Source organism: Equus przewalskii, chromosome 17, assembly GCF_037783145.1.
Source record: "Equus przewalskii isolate Varuska chromosome 17, EquPr2, whole genome shotgun sequence".
Classification (NCBI taxonomy): Eukaryota; Metazoa; Chordata; class Mammalia; order Perissodactyla; family Equidae; genus Equus; species Equus przewalskii.
The window spans coordinates 79893079-79913191 of record NC_091847.1 but is presented as its reverse complement, the minus strand read 5'-3'; the positions used below and the strand labels follow the sequence as shown (position 1 = coordinate 79913191).

The 20113-nt window shown below is 43.4% G+C and overlaps 1 protein-coding gene across 6 annotated transcripts in view; it reads right to left on the bottom strand.

The window, feature by feature from the left end:
* ADAM23 (ADAM metallopeptidase domain 23) overlaps positions 1–20113 on the bottom strand; it is a 151834-nt gene that overhangs the window by 62954 nt on the left and 68767 nt on the right. For all 6 annotated transcript variants that reach the window (XM_070581779.1, XM_070581777.1, XM_070581775.1 and 3 more), the window contains exons 4-6: positions 12056–12119; positions 2627–2709; positions 1506–1569 (exon numbers count right to left, since the gene is read on the bottom strand). In XM_070581779.1, the coding sequence (XP_070437880.1) occupies positions 1506–1569; positions 2627–2709; positions 12056–12119 (211 nt within the window). The remainder of the gene's footprint in view (positions 1–1505; positions 1570–2626; positions 2710–12055; positions 12120–20113) is intronic.

Below are 20113 nucleotides of genomic sequence, written 5' to 3'. Positions count from 1 at the left end.
CTCCTCATCAAATGATACAATATCCTGACCTGCTCACTCTCAGAAGCGTAGTTTCCATGAGCACTTCTCTCACTGATGGGACGAGCACCTCAGTGCCCATCAGCCTCCCTGTCCACTCCTCTCCAGGCGAGCCGGGCTCCTCGGGGTCCCCACAGCACCAGGGACACTCTTACCTCCACATCTGCTCCTCTCCTGGAATGTTCTTCCAGTTCCCTAATTTCCTGAGTGTCTTTGTTCAAAACTCCCATCCCTTGTGCTCTTCCCTAGATAGTGTGAAGGGGAAACTCCACCTTCCCAGCTTCATTGCTTCTCTTTAGCGGGTTGCACTGTCCAGAGTACCGTATGCAATCACGTACTCATCCTGCTGACTCCTGGCTGCCCCTCTAGACTATAGGCTCCGTCAGGCTCAGGCTCCATGTCTGTTTTGCTCATCACTTTATCCCCAGGACCTAAAATAGTACCTAGCATGTAGAAAGCCCTCACTACAATGTTTGATGAATATATACCAGATTTTAAATTTGGTTGCATTCTAATAGTGAGCAACACTATTAGAGTAAGTGATCTTTTTCCAGTTTTATTGTGATATAACTGACATATAACATTGTGTAAGTTTAAGGTGTACAACACAATGATTTGCTAAAAGTATATATTGCAAAATAATCTCCACAACAAGTTTAGTTAACATCCATCACCTCACACAACTACATTTTTTTTCCCTGTGACAAGAACTTTTAGGGTCTACTCTCTAAGGAACTTTGGTACAGACAATACAGTGTGTTATCTTCGGTCACCATGCCGTACATCACATCCCAGGACTTATTTGTCTTACAACTGGAAGTTCGCACCTTGTGACCAGGTTCACCCGTGTCCCCCGCCAGCCTCCGGTAACCACTAACCTGTTCTTTGTTTCCAAGAGTTCGGCATTTTTGGATTTCACATAGAAGTGAGATCATATGGTATTTGTCTTTCTCGTCTGACTTATTTCACTCAGCATAATGCTCATAATACAAGAAAGGCGTCTTGTCTAGGTTGCTGGCCAGTGCATGACTCTAAACATTATTTTCTTTCCTATCTCTAAAGAACAGTCAGTATTATATAATGTAATCATAGTTCAATCCACAGATTTCTCCACTGAAGATTCTTAGACTCACAAAAGTTAAGTACATGCTTATAGTAGTAAAATTACCTCAAGAAGGGAGAATAAAAGCTAGTTTAAAGGAAAAGACGTCGGTCAGTAGAAACCAGTGTCCTCTCTGCTTTCTCAGCCCGGAAAGAAGTGGACTTCGCTCCAGAAGCCTGGGCAGGCCGTCTCTCATCCTTCCTCACTTGTGTGTGGCCTGAGATGTGCAACTTAAGCTTCAAAATTCATGGTATCGTTCCAAGTTTGAAATAAGGCACTAGGTAAAATGCGCATTGAAATCTACCTTAGGTTCTCTATTGCTCAAAGGCACAGATGCTGGAAGAATAAAACGCCACAGGGAGAATGATGTCACAGTCAGACTCACCTCATCATGGATCAGCTCCAGCGGTTCTATCATATACACAAAGGCGTTATCTTCAAACATGCCACTACAGTGCGAGAGAACACACAAGGAGAGAATTAGCAAAGACGGCAAACAGCAAGAAACAGCAAGTGAGCTTCAGACTGTGTCTTTAAAAATAAAGAGTGTATCTGAGTGAATGCCTTTGTGCTGCTCCAAATCTAAAGCACCAATCTGTGTGGCCCCAGCCCTGTGCTGGACGGCATACAGGCGACCAAAGGGGCAAAGTGTCCACCGAGAGCCTATCTGACAGCACTAATGTTGGAAACTAAATGGACAGATTAGAGGACTAATCTGGGACGGGACTATTCATGCAGTTCCAATATCCTGAGTTATTATTCCAGAACAGTGTACAACTAGTCAAATTTCCTATTAAGCAAACTCAACATGATCTATAAGAAAACAGGCAGGTTCTTCCTGCATAAGAATCATCTAAAACCATCAGACTCTGAAGAGGCAAATAGAAGTACCTTCACGCTTGCAAATTGTGAATTCCCATCAAGCAGCACGACTCTGGATTGCAAATCACATTTAATTTTGGGAGACACAAGGTTTTTTTATAAAGTGGGAAGATAAGATTTTCCATATCCTTTCTCACCACATGGCCACAACCAGATCTTTAGGTGAAGTGTCCTGGGTTTGGGTCCAGGAGGCGCCTACAGGTGTTTTTAGAGCCTGCCTGGGAGGCGAAGTGTGAGCTCCTCCCCTCACACCCACCTTGCCCAGCTAACTCCTGCTCATCTCACGTCTAATCTGACGGATACGCCCTCTGGGATACAGCCCTAGGCACCCTTCCCAGACTGAGTTCAGCCACCCCATAAGTCCCTGTCCTCCCCCTCCCCGTTAACTACCAAAATGGCAATTAAATATTAATCTGCGTCATTATTTGTTTAATGTCTGAATCTCCTGCAAACTCTAAGTTTTAAGAGAACAGGGGCCACGCCCTCCTTGTTTGTCACTCCATGTCCAGTCCCTAACACAGGATGGGCACAGAAGAGTCACTAAAATAAACATCTGTGAAAGAAGAGATGGGAAGGGTGCAGGCATGAAAGCAAGTTCGTCCTCCCAACGAGAGCCCCACGTACTGAAGTCCGTTGCAGGTCGACAGAGCCACCCTGGAGTCCTTGACGCCTCTGATGCTCCCGTGGTAGTAACAGTGTTCTCCACCCTACAATGCAGAAGAAGATCCAACTGAGAAATTAGGCTTTCTGCATCATGGTGCACTCTTCGAGATGCTTCTATAAAACAAAAAGAAACGCAAGATGGTCCAAGAAACTCCTCCTGGTTGATAGGAAATCTCAAAGAGCACTAAGCAATTTTTCGATTTTCCTATAAAGAGTACATGTATATTAAATTTAATGAAGGAGAAAAGGCTTAAAGAAATAAGACACGAAAGCAACTGGTTCAACTTAAAGCAGCTGAGGGAGTAGACACTTACCAGATAGTTACGGAGTAACGTCTTCCCCCAGCCGAGGAGAGCCCTCAAAGTGTTGTTAACAATCATTTTTGATGGAAAACTACATAAAATCTTATTATTTGCTTACCTACCTTTTAAAATTTGTTTTTAAAAAAATTTTAGAGACAATCAATAAACTTAGTTTTCAAAGTCAAATAGTAACTACAAGGCCTATTTTTAAAATTACAGCAGTTTCCTTTCTCCCTCTCTCCTCATCTCCATGGCAACCATTTTAAACTCTTTTAGCTGTTTCTTCTGTTTATCATCTATGTATTTCTGAATGGAATATTTCTACTGCCATGTCCTGATTTATTTCATTTTAGAAATTATCTTCCTAATATAGAATCATGAAAACCCCTCTCACCCCCAATACATTCCAACACACATCACTAGTTTTTGGTTAAACTGATATGTAGTGTTTGTATTATGACTATGCAAATACTGTTCATAGCTGTGCCACTATGATTACATTTTCTTTCTTGCTCCATTCTTAATTTTTTCAAGAATTTTTGCCTCACTTTCTTGCTTGCTAATTTTTCCATATATTAGCACTTATACTTTCCCCATTATATACAATATTATCTACAAGTCCTCTCCTGGGGTCAAACATAATCAGGTAATTTATCATACTCATCTTGTTCCTGGAGATACTCCCCATGTTTCCCTCCAACTTCCTGCTGGCCTGATTGGAGCTGCCACCCAGGACTTCTCTTGAGCATCATCCTGCCAACCTGCTTGGCTTCTGTTCCAGACTGAATCCTAGACCCCATGTCTTCTCCATTCATAGTCCCACCCTCCTTCTTTTGAAGGCACACATCCTCTGATACTTTCTTGGAAATGTGTTCATGGAAGATAAATATGGTGAGAATTTGCATGTATTAAAATTTCTTTTTCTTCTTCACACAAGATCGATCATCCACATGGGTAAAGAATTCTAGATCGGAAATTACATTCTCTCAGCATTTCAATGGCACTGTGCAAAGTCTTATAGCTTCTAATGTTGCTGTTGAGAATTGGCTGTTATTCTAACGTTAGATATTTTTTATAAAATCTATTTTTCGCCTTTCAAGAGGAACTTAGGAAATCCTATCCACCTGCATTTTCATGAAATCTCTGACGTGCCTTGTGGGGTCCCCGCTTATTCGTTGTGCTGGGCACTCTGTCACAACTTCTAATCAAGAAAACGCATGCTCTTCAGTTCTGGGAAACTTTTACAATTTCTCTGAGAATTCCCTTCCATCTTTCTCCATAAACGAGCTCTTCTGCCAGAGTAAAGAAGGGATGGCCGCACGGCTATCAGGGGGTAACGAGTAGATCAGGAACTTAAATCACCTCCATCTAGACTCCCAACCAACCTTTCTGTTTCCATGTCTCCAATTCCTGGCCCTTGTGGGTGAAGCGACATGAGTCAGCTTGCTTCTTCTGGGTTCCCCCCAGCGGAACTCAGCAGAGCAGGAAAAGCTCAAACCTGGGCCAGTTACCCCTCCTTCATCTGCTTTTCCTCTCCCACAGTTTTATGGACACCTCTCATCTGCTGTCTGTTCTTCTCTTGTCTTTGTCTGTGTGGGTTTATATCCTTTTTTATTCCTTAACTGTTACTTGAGTGGGTTATTGGGAAGGAACAGAGATAAATATAAGCACTGAATCCACATTGTTTAACCAGAAGCTTTCTATTTATTTTCTTAAATAAAATACACTAAGCATATTCTGACTTTTTATTGATGATTTACAGTCATTTTGATCACTGCTTATTATACTGCATTACAATAGCTTCAGAAGCTACTTAAAGTGCCTAAAGGTACTCACCCACACACCAGACGACCACTCCCCAGCCAACTCAATTTGTTTCCTTTCAGTAACTATAACACAAACTTTCAATGTCGGTTGTTTGAATTTGCTATTATAACCTTGTTAATATTTTCTAAAGGGTTGCTTTTCAGTTTTCAAAAAGCAACCTTGTATATAAAGATTGACTTGTATATAATATGTCAAGTTCTATTTGCATATTCAACTCTGGAACTTCTAAGGACAAATGGTATCACACATTTCAGCAATGTAAGAATCCAGGTCAATATTCTGCAATGAAATTTCAGACTCTTCACATGATTCTAAAAACCATAGGTAACTGTAAATTTCATCAAACTGGTTGTTTAGCACTTGCCATCACACCTAAAGGCTGTCTTAACTCAGGCGATTATTAGAAGTGCCTAGCAAACACTGTCATATTTACTTGACCTTTCTAAGAAAAGCTCTATTTTTTCAGATTTTCCTAAAAATATTCTTTTTCCCCCCCAGAAAATATTTCCAAGTCCTTTCTTAGTTTTTAGTTTCATTCACTTGCACTGGAAACTGAAGGTTGATGCTCTCTCAGCATAAAGGTCAGTGTTCCTTGTTTTAATTAAGGCAGAGTATTGTCTGAAGGGAACTGTACATTCTCTGTCTCTCTGAATGGCGAGTACCGTATTTTCGGGCTCTTAAGTGGGACCTGAGGTAACATCCGATCCCTGATGTTTAGCACCATAAGAAAGCTCCCACATCTAAATCGTGCAGTTCTATTAAGCGCTATGAGCAATTTGGTAGGTTCTACGTTAGAATTAGTATTAGTAGTCCACGGATTTTCTGAGTTTCTTATTACTAAATTTATACCAAGTTTTTAAAAAAACATCACCAGAAATATACTATTTGGCAACTCTCCAGATCTCTGTGGCATTTTGTAAACACCACTGCCAAGTCACATCGTGAGGCATTTTGTATTAAATAAACCCGGTTGAGAAGAGGTGACAGGGGTAACAGCAGCGGGCCAGCGCAGAGAGGCCACTCCACATGGCTTCACTGTGGGGACGTTGGAGTGTCAGCTCCAGGGGTGCCTTCCACACAAGGATCTAGCCATCCTGAACAGCCTACCTCACAGTAACTACTATCTCCACTCACCGACAGGGAGACAGTCACAAGGTGCTAAGAGGCTCCGCCAAAGACAGCACGAGCCACACTAAACCCCACACCTTCAGGCTCTCAAACTCAAGCTTCGGTCTCCTGTCAGAAAGGCCTCAGACTGTTCAGGAGCGCCGGCCAGCGACTCGAGGTCACTGACTCTGAGTGGGTCCCAGATCTGGGACGAGGCAAACAGCAGCCAGGAGAATCAGAAAGGGCTCATTCAGCGCATGAGACAAGTCTGTGTGTGTCCCCATGGGCATTTTCAGATTCAAAACTGTCAGTTAATTAAATTCAAGAAAATGGAGCATCTGATAAGTGGAAGTCATTGGCTAGTAAGAAAACCCTAAAAATCCTACTAAGGATGCTCCTCAACTTTCTCAGCCCACCCCTTCCACACAGCTGAACACTCCACAAGCCAGATAAGCTCAAATAATGACAACTTTGCTCCACAAGGTTGTCAAGCTAAGAAACCCATTGGAGACCACCAGGCCACTCCTGTAAATAATGAGACACTGCAGCCGGCCATGTGCATCCTTCAAAATACTTCCTAATCAGAAGGGGCCAAGGATGACCACTCTGTGAGTCTAGCAAGAAGAACTTGGAGAGAAAAAAAGATCTGGTTCCCTGGTACCATTGATCGAATGATGGGAATAGTTTGATTTTACCCACTTTAAATACAACCTATTGGAAAACAGAACCTATTGTTTCAATTTAATTTATTTTAAAATTGCCCCTCCTTTGTGTTTGTTTAATTGTCTCATCCGCTTCAGTAAAGTTCAATCTGTCACTCTTATTATCTTCATGGCTTAAGAAACTCTCATAAACCTGGGCTTTCATGGTGACCCAGCACTGATGTTTTCAATCTAGAACGTGTGGAAAAACACTTGAAAAGAAACCACACAGGCCTTAGCTCACAAATATGTATATTATGATACTCCAGGTTCTGAATATAATAATAAAATATGACTCTATGTTCAAATGATTATTCTGCATGACTATCTTGAAATACTTCAAACTTATCAACCAGCAGAATGTATCAATGTATTTAATAAGTCAGTGGTCTGGTAGCAAAGGAGAAATAGAAAAAGATACCCATATTTGGATACACAGACCTGAATCTGAACACTGGAGAATAAGGAAATGAAAAAAATCTTTCAGAGAACCAGAGAACTCGAGACCCCAACATCAGCTGAATTATTTACCTTCCTTAAACTCAAAGGGGAAGAATGTCCTAGAAGTCATTTAATAAAGTATTAGAGCAGTTTGGCCGTACCAGTGCTATATAAATTTTTAATAGTTCATACAAATTATATTATTCGAACTCAAAATAGCTCTGTGAGAAGCCAGTGCTGTCTGCTCTCTTGATTTCATGGAGAACTTTTTTAACCTCCCAGCCAGGAGCCGTGCCACAGAGGCCCTCCCCTCCGAAGCCTTCACGGAAGGAGCGGACGTGAGCAGAGCCACGGTGATGATGTGGTAAGGGCAGCTCAGAAACGCTGCAGGAGGGCAAGGTGATTTACCGATAAAGGGAAGAACACAGGCAGTGTGTGTATCCACTTGATTCACCAACGTGCATCACTGAGGACCGTGACTAGATCACAGTGAGCTAAATGGATATCCGTTTAACTAACAAATAAGATGGCTTATTCATGAGCCTAAGTGACAAGACCAATCTCAAACAGCAGAGGATTCATGTCTGTTGAGGTGGGGGGTAAATAAACCCCACCCCCAATCTGAGGGGGTTTTCTCCTTTGAGATATAATTGACAAACCATAAAATTCACCCTTTTAAAGAGCACAATTCAGTGACTTTTAGTGTATTACAGAGTTGGCAATCATCACCACCATCTACCTCCAGAACATTTTCATCACCTCAAAAGGAAATCCTGTCCCCATGGGCAGTCATTCCCATTCCTGCTCACCCGCTAGCCACTGGCAACCTGGCACTCATCTACTTTTGGCCTGTATAGATTTGCCTATTCCTGGCATTTCAAATAAATGGAATAATACAATTCGTGGTCCTTTGTGACTGGCTTCTTTCACTTAGTGTAATGTTTACAAGACTCATGCATGTTGTAAATGTATCAGTACTTCACTCATGTTTATGGCTGAACAACATTTCCTTGTGTGGGTAGACCACATTTTGCTTATTTATTCATCAAATGATGGACATGTGGGCTTGTGGGTTGTTTCCACTCTTTTTGCTCTTAAGAATAACACTGCTATGAACGTCCATGCACAAGGCTCTGCTTGGATACGTGTTTTCAGTTCACTTGGGTATATACCGACGTGTAGAACCGCTGACTCACGAGGTAGCTCTGTGCTGAACTTTTTTTGAGGAACTGCCAAACTGTTTTCCAAAGCAGCTCCACCATTTTACCTTCCCACCAGCAGTGTGCGAGGGTTCCAGGTGTCCACATTCTCACCAGCACTTGCTATTGTCCGTCTTTTTTATTATAGCCATCCTACAGGGTATGACGTGTTACTCACACAAGTTTAAAACCAAATGAGACAGTGACACAGGACTGAACAGAAATCAAAATCTCACCTTCATGTTTGATGGTGCTAGACTAGAGGACAGGGTCAGCGGAGAATCCCATGGGCCTGCTAATGCTGCTCCTGAGTCAGCCAGACGTACCCACCAAGGCACAGGCAACACGGGACAACCAACACCCCGGGCCACGCACACACACACAGGGGCTCCCACTGTACAACTTAGAGCTTAAACAGGAGAGACAACGGGCCCTTCCCGTAGGGAGGTGGATATCACCAAAAAAGGGGAGGAAGCCTTCGCAGACCAGCCCAGCTCCTGCCCACCAGTTAAGTCACTCTTCCTTCCCTGGGCAGGACTGAGCACAGGGACAGAAGAAGCCAAAGTGAGAAAACGGAGTGAGGAAAGGACATTTCCCACCACTCAACCGTGATGAAGAGGAATAAGGCAGAGGGATGTAGACGCATCCATCTATTCAGGCTCCCACTGCTGGCCAGGGAGCAGCTCTGTTTATCAGGAGAAGAGAAACCAAAGTCTTAGCGAGCACTTAATTAATGGGTCACCTAAAAGAGATCTAATAAAAATATGTTAAATTTGAAAAGTACTTTTATACTGTCATATTAATGCCTAATTTTTCTATAAGAACTGAAATACTAAAAATTAACCTATTTTTAATTGGTTCATCAACAAAGTTGATCAGCAAATTGACAACGTTGTTTTACTGTATATCGTGTACAAAGCACTATGCTGGGAACTCTAACGAAGCTACTGCTCTGTCAGGTGTGGAACGAAAGTTTGGCCATACATGCCTACTGACGCCTGGCACCTGTTCCATCTCATCTACTTAGCTGGTTGACCTCTCCAGTTCCTATATACACTCCTCCAAGAAAGAAGCTCTTTTAACCCACTTTGTCCAATAGAAGTAAAAGCCTAAGACAAGAGCCTCTTCTTAGCTGGAAGTGGGAACCAGGTGGGGGCTTAGTGGGGTGAGGAGGGAAAACCTAGGTGAGCTGCTTCGAGCGTGGGTCCATCATTTTGTTTGAAATGAATTCCCAGAATTTTTTTTTTTTTTAGGAAAATTAGCCCTGAGCTAACATCTACTGCCAATCTTCCTCTTTTTGCTGAGGAAGATTGTCCCTGAGCTAACATCCATGCCCACCTTCCTCTATTTTATATGTGGGATGCCTGCCACAGCACGGCTTGATGAGCAGTGCATAAGTCTGCACCCGGGATCCAAACCAGCGAACCCTGGGCTGCAGAAGTGGAGTGTGCGCACTTAACCACTGCGCCACCGGGAGGTCCCCCCAGAATAGTTTAAATATCCACATTTATATTTAACCACAAAGCCAAATAGGCTATTTGTGACCCTGTTCCTCTCTAGCAATGTGAATAATAGTGTGTGTGTGGGGGGGGGGGTACTTTTGTCTAAACGGTTTGAGACCTTTGGAAGAAAGTTTGCACAAAGCAGGTTTCTCTAGTCCAGTCATTCTTACAGGTTAACTTCCTTCTCTTTCACTCTGTACAAAGATTTGCTTAAACAACACAGAAGGCATTGTGAAGTTTTAAAAAAAAGCTTTTAAAAATGTGTATGGAATGGTATCAGGAGAGTGAATTTATACAAACTTTCAGAAAGAAAAGTTGTCAATAGGTACCAAAAGCCTTTAAAAAAACAGTACCAATTCTTTGACCCAGAAAATCCCATTCTCAGAATGAATCCTTAAGCAATTATTAAAGGTATGTTCAAAACACACCTGCAAGAACTTTCCTTAGAGGTATTCATTTAGCGAAAGACTAGAAACAATCTAAATGTCTATGACCATGGGATTTTTAAACAAATGATAGCAAATGAACTGGAAAGAACAGTATGCATTTTTTTTAAGTAAAAGTTTAGAAAATTATTTAATGCATGCTAAAATGTTTATGATATTGTTAGGTTAAAAAAATCCTGCTACAAGATAGTGTGTACTGTATTATCTCGGCTTTTTGGGGGTGCATATATAAACACAGAAATATAAAAACAGACTGTTATCATTAATCCATTATACAGGAAGTAAGGAAGTTTGGGGCTATGAGCTGTTTGGAGAAACGGGTCATAAAGAAGAGAAAAGCAACGCCTGTGGAAACAGCACAGAGCTGAGGAACCCTGATATGAGATTTGGCTGTCTTATTAATGGTAAGGCCTCCTTTTGGGACCTCAAATGACCCCTGGAGGCCAATTAGTTATTCTGCTTCTAAAAAAAAATAAAACTGAAGATCTTAGTGCGAAGTTTGGGTCAGGTTACTGCGGCCTGAAAAGGCGGCTCGTCTGCTGAGTCCGTGAAGTTCCTTTGCCATCTTCTCTCCTCCAGACTCATGACTCAGCATCCGCAGGGCTGCCAGCACTGGCACAGCTGACAGGAGCTGGGGTCGTTCCAACGCCAGGAAGCACCAGCCCAGCCTGATGTAGCGTTTCTGCTCACTTTCCACAGCATTGACTGTTAGGGAGAGTCAACCGCCCCCAAGATGCTGCCTAAGGCAAGAACTGACAGACTAGCAAGAATAAAATATGGAAGTTCTTAATCTGGGGCATAAAACTCAAAGATTCAGAACACACAGCAAATTACAACTGTGCCCACTGAGAATCAGACAGCTACGAATCCTGAGAAATGCCATGATGCCCCCCTAGCCAGGGGTCTTTACAGTTGAGGCCTCCTATAAATGTTTGTTGAGAGGCTATCAGACTACAAACCCAGTCCCTCTGCTGTACAACACAGCAAGCCCACACAGGAAAGGGCCACTCTGGTGCCAACACTCGTTAGCAACCTAGAAAAACCTATGTCCAATCACGTTTCAACACTTCGTTCTGCTTCCCCGTTTCCTCTCCCGTGCCTGTGGGGTCTGTGGACCCTGCTCAGGCCTGCTGGGCTCTGTGGACGTCCCACAGATCAGTCTCTGGATGCAGCCACTCCAGGGACCTCCACCCTAACGGTGGGGATCACTGTGTCCTGACACACAATCTCTCCCTCGTTTCAGTCTAAACCCATTTGCTCCTCATTGATCCTCTTTGAAGAGAGCAAAAGCTAATCTCCAGCTGAAGGAAATCAGGTACCCGATTGTCTGGGTATTAGTGTTTGGTGGCCTTGCACAGGTGTAATTGCCCTTTCTCTGCCTCAGCTTCTTCCTTGACACAGCAGAAACAAGAACATCCACCTCGTAGAACCGTCGTGAAGATTAAGAGGGAGCGTGTTCCCGAAACCTTCCATCCCCCGCTGTGCTCTGCCCTTCTCGGGCACCAAAGTCCCTTGGACTCAACAGTCATTCTAAGAGCCCGTGGGTCTTATCATTCATATTCTGCGACCACGAGTCTGCTTATCTACTACTCGAAGGTGCTGATATGGAACCGAATCGCTCTTTATGCCACTCACTTACATAAGCTGCTATCTGCATAACCAAAACAACAAACATTTCTTTAATGTTAATGTTATCTCGAATATTTGTAAGTTTTAATAAATTTACTTCGAATTTAAAAATAGTACCCCGTAGAAGAGGACAGACGATCTTATTGAGCTAGACATCAAAACCCTGCGGTGTGCACCCAACAGCTCTACCATGAAGCACACTCACGCTCCAGGATCCCACACGCTATTAGCCGTACCTTAGAGAACTGTGGTTTCCCATCTTCGTAGTGAATCTCCACATAATCTGAAGACAGCAGACCGCTACAAGCGAAAGAAAATAGAGTGATTTCTGCATCTAAGACACTTGGAGGTTTAAAAATAATCAGCTCAATAAATGGACGTGAGGGGCGTGGAAGCCACAAACAGCGGGAGCCACAGTGAGTACGAAGATGTTATCCTCCAGGGCCTCACATGTTGTCCAGGAACAGATCATTCCTCAGTCTGCTAAACAAGAAAGACACAGGGAATTGAAGGGCGATCTCCTTTTATACACACTATCCATCACTGGATCGATACGTTAATTAATGGGCAACAAACCAAGGCAGGTCACAGGAGGAGAGAGGCCCTTCAAAAACCTCGCAATTATGCTCTAAATAATTGGAATCTCAAAACATCATCACTGAGGCAGAGTAGAGAGTAAAGGCCAGACAGGAAATATTTTAGGCTTTTCCGGCCGCATGGTCTCTGACACCGCTACTCAGTTCTGCCACGGTATCACCAAACCAGCCTCAGGCAGCAGGTGAACACGCGCGTGGCTGTGCGCCAAGAAAACTTCACCTATGGACACTGAAATCTGAATTTCACACCATTTTAATACGCCACGAAATATTTCTCTTCTGTAACTTTTTCCAACCATTTGAAAATGTATAAAAATTCTTAGTTTGAAGACTATACAAAAACAGGGATGGCCAGATTCGGTCTACAGGTCGTAGTCTGCCAATTCCTGGAATAAAATAACAGTTAAGCATATAGATTTTTGAAGCAGACAGAGCAGGGTTTAAAGCCTGGCCCCTTACAGGCAGTGTGACCATGGGCAAGTCACCACTGGGACTTCACGTGAGTCAGATGGAGACGTGAGTGGGACTCCCCCGGGACACTGAGAGGAGCCCCCGAGGGCAGTGTCCAGGACGCAGCCCTGAGGCCTGCTCAGTAACTGGCCCTGAGGCGGCCACTGTTTGATTCCAACTCAACTTCTACAGACGCATTTCTCCCTATACAACGTGGGGAATTCACAGCGTGTGCCTCTGAAAGAGCACGACGGTGAGGGCATCTGGGCTTCTGTCTGGGCTCTGCCACTAAGACAGTGAGAACAAGGGACACTCACACTGTGCACTCGCCATGGCCCAGGCACTGTTCCAAGGACCAGGACGGTGTTCCCTCACTTAATCCCAATGGTGACTGAAGGACAACAGGAGCTTCTGCTGCGAGTCAGATGTGCGGCCCAAAGCCAGGCTGCATTTCCTCTTCTGCCAAAGGGAGGGCTGGAGCAGGAGAGTCCTCAGGTGCCTTCCTGCGCCGATATACAGTAGGTTCTCTTGTTTGGAAAACTTGACACTACTTCTTTAACAGAAGAATGGGAGGACGCAAGGATTTTGCATCATTTTGAAAGCTGCACCTGACGCAGCTCTCAAGTGGCCCGGTGAGGAAAGCTGGAAGAGGCGCGGAGCCAGTCCTCTGAGCAGGAGACCCGTGGGCGTGCACGGTTTCCTGCAGGAGCTGAAGGCCGACATTTACAACACAGAAAAAAAGCAGATGCTTGTACCCTGGACAGGTTTTCCTACTGAAATTACTAACTGAATGTGTATTTACTGATGCTTCTACATCTGAAACTAAATTATGGTACATCCACTCACTCCCTTTTAAAAATCTAAGTAATAGTCAAAGTAATGACAATTCTTAACTCTATATACTCGGGAATACCCAACCAAGGGCAGAAACTTCTTTCCTTTGTAGCTGGTGAAGTCAGCTACCAGCACTGTGCACGTACATCCACAGGCCTGCTGAGGGTACCGTTTCTCCGAGGGTGCTTCCTCGACACCGAGAGGCAGAGCGGTTTCTCTAACTGCCTTCTAATTACCTCTCTCTACAGGTAATGCACTATTTTCAAAGTTCTCAGCCACACAATCCCTGGAACATGTCCAAGAGCTGAAAACAAAGTCACCATCGACCACTGCTTTTGCTTGTAATTACAAGGGCAGGTAATGGCATTCTAATCATTAATTGCCTAATCTGATAAAGGTCACTTTAATTATCCTATTTCTCCCTTTTCAAGGGTCTTTGTCCCCTCCCCAGGGACATACCGGTTTCTAATAACTCCTGCACTTGAGAATCTTAAAAAAGAAAAATAGCTACTTTGCTACGGGACACAGAGATGGACATAAATAACACCATTTGTGCCACTGCACTTTCCCACCGCCTATAAACAGCACACATCGCCATTCGCTCCATCCTTTCCTCCCGTCTGACCACAGCAATCTCTCCCGTAGAACTGTTTCTTTCCCTCATCGCAGCATCCCCAGCACCTGGGGCGATGCCCGGCGCATAGCAGACCCTTGATCACCATGTGCTGAAGGAGCGAACATCCACCACCATCTACTGTGTGCCGAGCCCACATCACGTGCTGTGAAGCCAGGCTGTGGAATGAAACTCTCTGGAGCTAAGCAAACCAGCACGAATGTGCGAGATTCATCATCTCATCCCAAAATATTATTTATAATCTCCCTGAAAGTGAATTAACACCAACTGAAATGTAATCTAATTAATTACAAAAGTCTTGAAGTAATATTGAAATGAGAGAGTTTTCGGTGATGGACAAGTAACACTGGAGAGGAGGAACTGAATAGTGACTAGTGCAGGGTGGGCCCCCAGTCCACCCAGCAGAGAGGAAACAGGCAACCTCTCTCTGTGCCTGAGGACGAGCCATCTGACAGTCTCTGCCTGCAGATGCTCTCCGCGGCCTCTCCTCCACCTCTGCTCTCGGTAGAATTTCCTGCTGGAAACAGAATGTTCCGGCATGCTAATATGGATCCATTTAGCAATTGTGCTTCCAAGCATAAATCGTCATTTTACTTTGTTGATTAGCCAATTGGGAGTTTGGTTCTGAGTTGTCTAAAAACTTGCAGGAATTGATAAAAGCAAGTTTCTGAATATCCTGAGTTCTGAAATAAACATCCTTTTCCAATCATTCAAGTTACAGAAGAGCTGGACGCCATCACGGCTACAGCGCTTCTCATGCAGGCTATCTGGTGAAAGAGGGGTGGCCTTTGGAAGCAAAGAGATAAACACACGATGGAAGTTCAAAACAAGGTGGAAGAGAGTGGAAGAACTGGAACAAGGAAATTCTCTGGAACCCACTCACTCTGCACCTTCTGGGTGAAGCTGCACTGTGGAGGTGGTGAAAAGAACCTACCTGTAGAGTCAGACTTCATGTGATTTTACTCAAAATGGGAAGGACAAGGGCAAGCACCTTGAAGATGCTGAACCCTAAGAGCAGGAAAGTGTAAGACTCCTAAAACATGGCGGATGAGCCAAGAAGCAGATCGATGAAGGGAACTGTGGCAGAAATAATGCTGTGTAGCCACCAAATCCCATTTCATTTCCCCTTCCTGGCATAGCAACACTACACTTCACAGCTTCCCCAGCAGTCGGACTGGGGCCACAAGACGGAATTATGGTTCGTGAGATACAGGGGGAAGATGTCGACCCCTCCAGTGTGACCAGTAAAATCTATGCATGATGATCCAAGCTCTGTCTTCCTGGCAGCCCTGGAAGCCACATGCCCCAGATGGCATAGCTACAAGACACATACAGCCTAGGTTCCTACATCATAAGTACTTTTTTTTTAAAGATTGGCACTTGAGCTAACAACTGTTGCCAATCTTCTTTTTTTTTTTTTTCCTTCTTCTTCCCCCGAAAGCCCCCCAATACATAGTGGTACATTCTAGTTGTGAGTGCCTCTGCTTGTGCTACGTGGGACACCGCCTCAGCATGGCCTGATGAACAGTCCACGCCCAGGATCCGAACCAGCGAAACCCCGGGCCAACAAAGCAGAGCACACGAACCCAACCACTTGGCCACAGGGCCAGCCCTCGTACATCATGATTTGGAGAAGGGCTTCCTCAGAGAGCCGCTCAACTTGTATTAGACCATAATGTGGGTATGAGAGAAAACGTTATAGCGTTAAGTCTCAGATTTCATCTTTATTACTGAAACATGGTCTAAACTATCCTAATTCCAGGATTTATCACCAAGAAATGTTTTAGAAACTTATGTTTAAAAAATTTCAGCATCATCAGAAAGCATACAAAGAGAGCTGCTATAAGATCTAGGCACTGGAAATTCACACAGAGAGGTCTGCCTTGGAGAGGCTTTGCCTATATAAATATATATATTTGTCGGAGTCCTCAAGTTTGAGATTTATGTGTCTAATGAAAGCAGCCAGGTGGTCAAAACACCCAAACATTTACATCTTCCATCACAGGCAGGCTCATTATGGAGAAGCCAAGGATCCCAGTAACTGGAAAAGTTACTTACCAAGAAAATCCTGGCGCCTATAAAACCTATTAACGAAGAACAATGAATGACTTCTAGTTCTTTGGAAAATAACTGGAATCCCCTACTTTAAAGAAAGAACCATATGCTTTCTTTTGGGTAACTCTGTCATAAAAGGCTGTCAGGGTAAAGGGTAATCAAGCAAACTAAATTGTTCAGAACAAGCCAACACAGATAGCAGGGCCTGGGGCTACAAGGAGACTACTAAGAAAGACAAACACTACAGCACAGGAAACCATTTGTTCAACATGAGTTAAAAATCATTTACTTCTTTGTAAAAAAAAAAAAGTCAAACTACCAGTCTCCAGGAGTCCCTTTCAGTTCTGAAATCTACACTTCCTGAAATTCACATGTTGAGCCCTCAGTCGTCTCTCTTATCAGGAAATTGAGTGGGTTGCTGACAGCAGAGCAAAGCCTTCTGAAGGGACCTGGAGGCCAACAGGGCACTCCACCAGCAGAGCTAGGCAGAAGTCTCGATGGACAGGAGCAAGCACCAAGGCTTAACAACCAAGTGGCCACATAATTTATCATCTAAGTCAAGCCATTTCTGGGAGAGAAAAGAGGTATATTAATAATTATGCCAGGACAACAGACACAAGCCAGGAAGGACTGTCCTGGGAAAACTGGGACATATGGTTTACCCCACCCAAAGGTCCAATTTAAGGCACACACATCAAGTGCTACATGGAAGGTCAGGCTGGTCTATGAGATGAAAAATACTCCAAAGCAGAGATGCTACTAGGCAATCAGCCTGTGAGTATGTCTCCTTCTCCAGCTGCTTTTGGGTTCTGCGATTACGTCGTACATGGCCACTGTTTTAGGACAACCTTAAGGGGGTGTCTTAGGTTCTCCCTCTCGGCGCATAACATCAGGAGGTGGATCTCGGGAGAGGAGTCAGTCCAAGATGTGGAAGCTGGGAAGCTATGAGTCCAACTTCACTGTGATACTACACTGGGCTTGTCAGGTCTTGACCAGCCATGTCCCTTGCCACACAATGTCTTTGTTCTTAAGGAAACAGTAGCACAAATATCCTAATTCAATAATCAGTGGTGAAACATGTAAGTTACTTCCATATGTGTTCAAACTGGGACTGGAACGGAAGTCAACATTTACGTGAACAAAGAGTAAAACTTAAATCACATCTAGAAAAAAAAGGAGTGCCACTAACGTCCATTTTCATAATGTAAATTCACTCATCTGATTACCCTCTGCTTCCAGTGCGTCACTTCTTAGTACCGAGAACCCTGATCATCCCAAAGGGCCCGTGACAGACTCACCCAGGAAGTCTCCTGTCATCCTTCCCACAGGGTCTCACATTTGTTCACTCAATGACAACACATGCTGGTCAACACGGAGGTTCTCAGCTCAGCGGCTTCAAGCATAACACCACGCCCACTCCCTCTTTACACAAGAAGCTCCACTTTTTTCCTTTTATACATAAAACTATTTTTAATTCATTAAATAATTACTATAAGTTGTAACGAAGAGACACACAGAATGTGAACTCGGTACACTCATACAAGCATGAGCTTGTAAGCTTACAATTATCCTTCATCCTTATATTGCTTTCCATTTGAAAACAACAGACTTAAAAAAGTAAAATGACTTCAATCATCACTTTTCTTAAGTTTTAAGAAAAACTTAGACTCATCCCACCTAAAATAATTTTTTTTCCACCTAAAATAATTTTTATACCAAAAGTTGTTTCAGCTAGAAAATATATACTCCTTTGAGTATAAACAATACAATAAGACTCTTAAGCTGTGTTAAAAGATTGTAGACGTGGAGAGGTTGGAATTTAACAGTGTAGAAATGATACGTTAAGTGGGTGAAAGTAATTACAGGTTGAAGTGAGGCTTTGTGTTAACTCAAACAAAGATGACACGCCAGCCCCGGCTGGGGATGTGGGCACAGCTCATGCGAACAGAGCCGCAGGTGGAGAACAACCTGGCACAAGCAGGATGCAGGGGCGGCAGCTTCTTTGAGGGTCACAGTGGAATTCAACGAGTTCCTAAACCACACGAGAGGTTGCAGCAGAAATTTTAATGTGGAGGCACCCCTGCGTCTCACAGGTGATGGCCCCATGCACCATATTACCGTTAAGAACGGCCTAGTATAACGAAAATGGGAAACACAGGCAAGGCTGCAAGTTGATGGGCAGGGAAGCAGAGAAAGGAGGAGTTAGGAGAGAAACAAGGGATGAACTTCTGGTGGCGTAAACGCTGATGACCCCACCCAGCCGGCCTGACAGCCAGGAAGAGGAGCCAGTTAAGAGTTCCCTTGTCAGGAGGTGGCATCAAGAGAGACATCTTTAATTAAGTAAAAATGAAAGATGTTTAACTTCTCCTCCCCAACTTTGAAGCCAGACCCTATGAAGTGGCTAACACACTCTCGCGTGGCTGCCCATATCTGCACGGATACCAGTAATTTTGAGATTCCTCTCTGATGGAATCCTGGTCACTCTCACATATGTGGTCTTACCCCCATGTGTCAGGTAACAAAAAAACTTAAATACAGGGACAACTGAATCCAAATAAAGACAGCATACCTTCTAAACACAGTTACACACGACTAAAACACTCTGACGCACAAATTTAAAGCTAACGATGAATATTATAGTGTGTTAAATATTGCTCATCCGGGCTCTTTTCTGACAGGCCCAATCTGTATTCGTACAACGATTAAACCAGGCATCCACATGGTGAAAGTGTAGAGCATGGCTTTGGATCTATTGTCAGCCTCGCCTTCAGGAACCTCGTCCGGAAGAAACAGTTCCCTCCAAGTCCAGCTCTAGCCACATCCTAGGACAAGAGCTCCCTACTTCCTTAATTTTTCAGTCTGCACAGAAAAACTGCACATTTGTTGATACAGTGCTCCATTCTTTCCAGGTATGCACAAAACAGTCAAAAGAATGAAAAAGAAGCCAAGGGAAAAACTATCAGAAATAATGAGTTAAGTCAGGTAGCCAATTATAAGATAAACATGCAAAAATAAAACACATTTCTGTGTCCACCAGCAAAAGAAACCTAGAAATAATCTAGGGGAAAAGTTTTTACCAACGATGACAAAACAGCAACAAATTTTATACATGTATTATGTAGGGGACATACACACATATGTACACATGTACAGATGTACATACACTCCACAGCTTTAACGTAATTCCAAACAAAATCCAGCAAGGCTTCTTAGCTTGACAAAATTACTCTACAGGTCATCCTAAAGAGTATATGTTTATGACCATCCAAACACTTTTTTAAAAGTCAGGAGTAACAACAGGACCTTATACGACTACTCAGTGACCAAGACGCAGAGCAGTGACCTGAGCAGACAGATGGCCCAAAGCACAGACAGAAAGTCCAGAAAGAGACCAGGGTCATGTCAAAAACTTCACACGTGAACATAATGCATTTTAAATTGGTAAAGAAGAGAAAAAAGAATAAATACATTTGAGACAAGTGACTAAACACTTTGGGAAAGTTAGATGCCTCCATCATAACTTGCACCAAACTAGTAATACATGCACTAAGGACACGTATGTTTTAAAATAAAGCCACAAATTTACTACAAAAATACAGGAATGTTAGGAAGGAGAGGGCTTTTTTAGCATGATATTAAACCCAGAAATTATAAAGAACAATAGGCAAGACTATAAAAAACTTTAAACTTCCATGAGTTAAAAAAATACCACAAACAAAATTTCA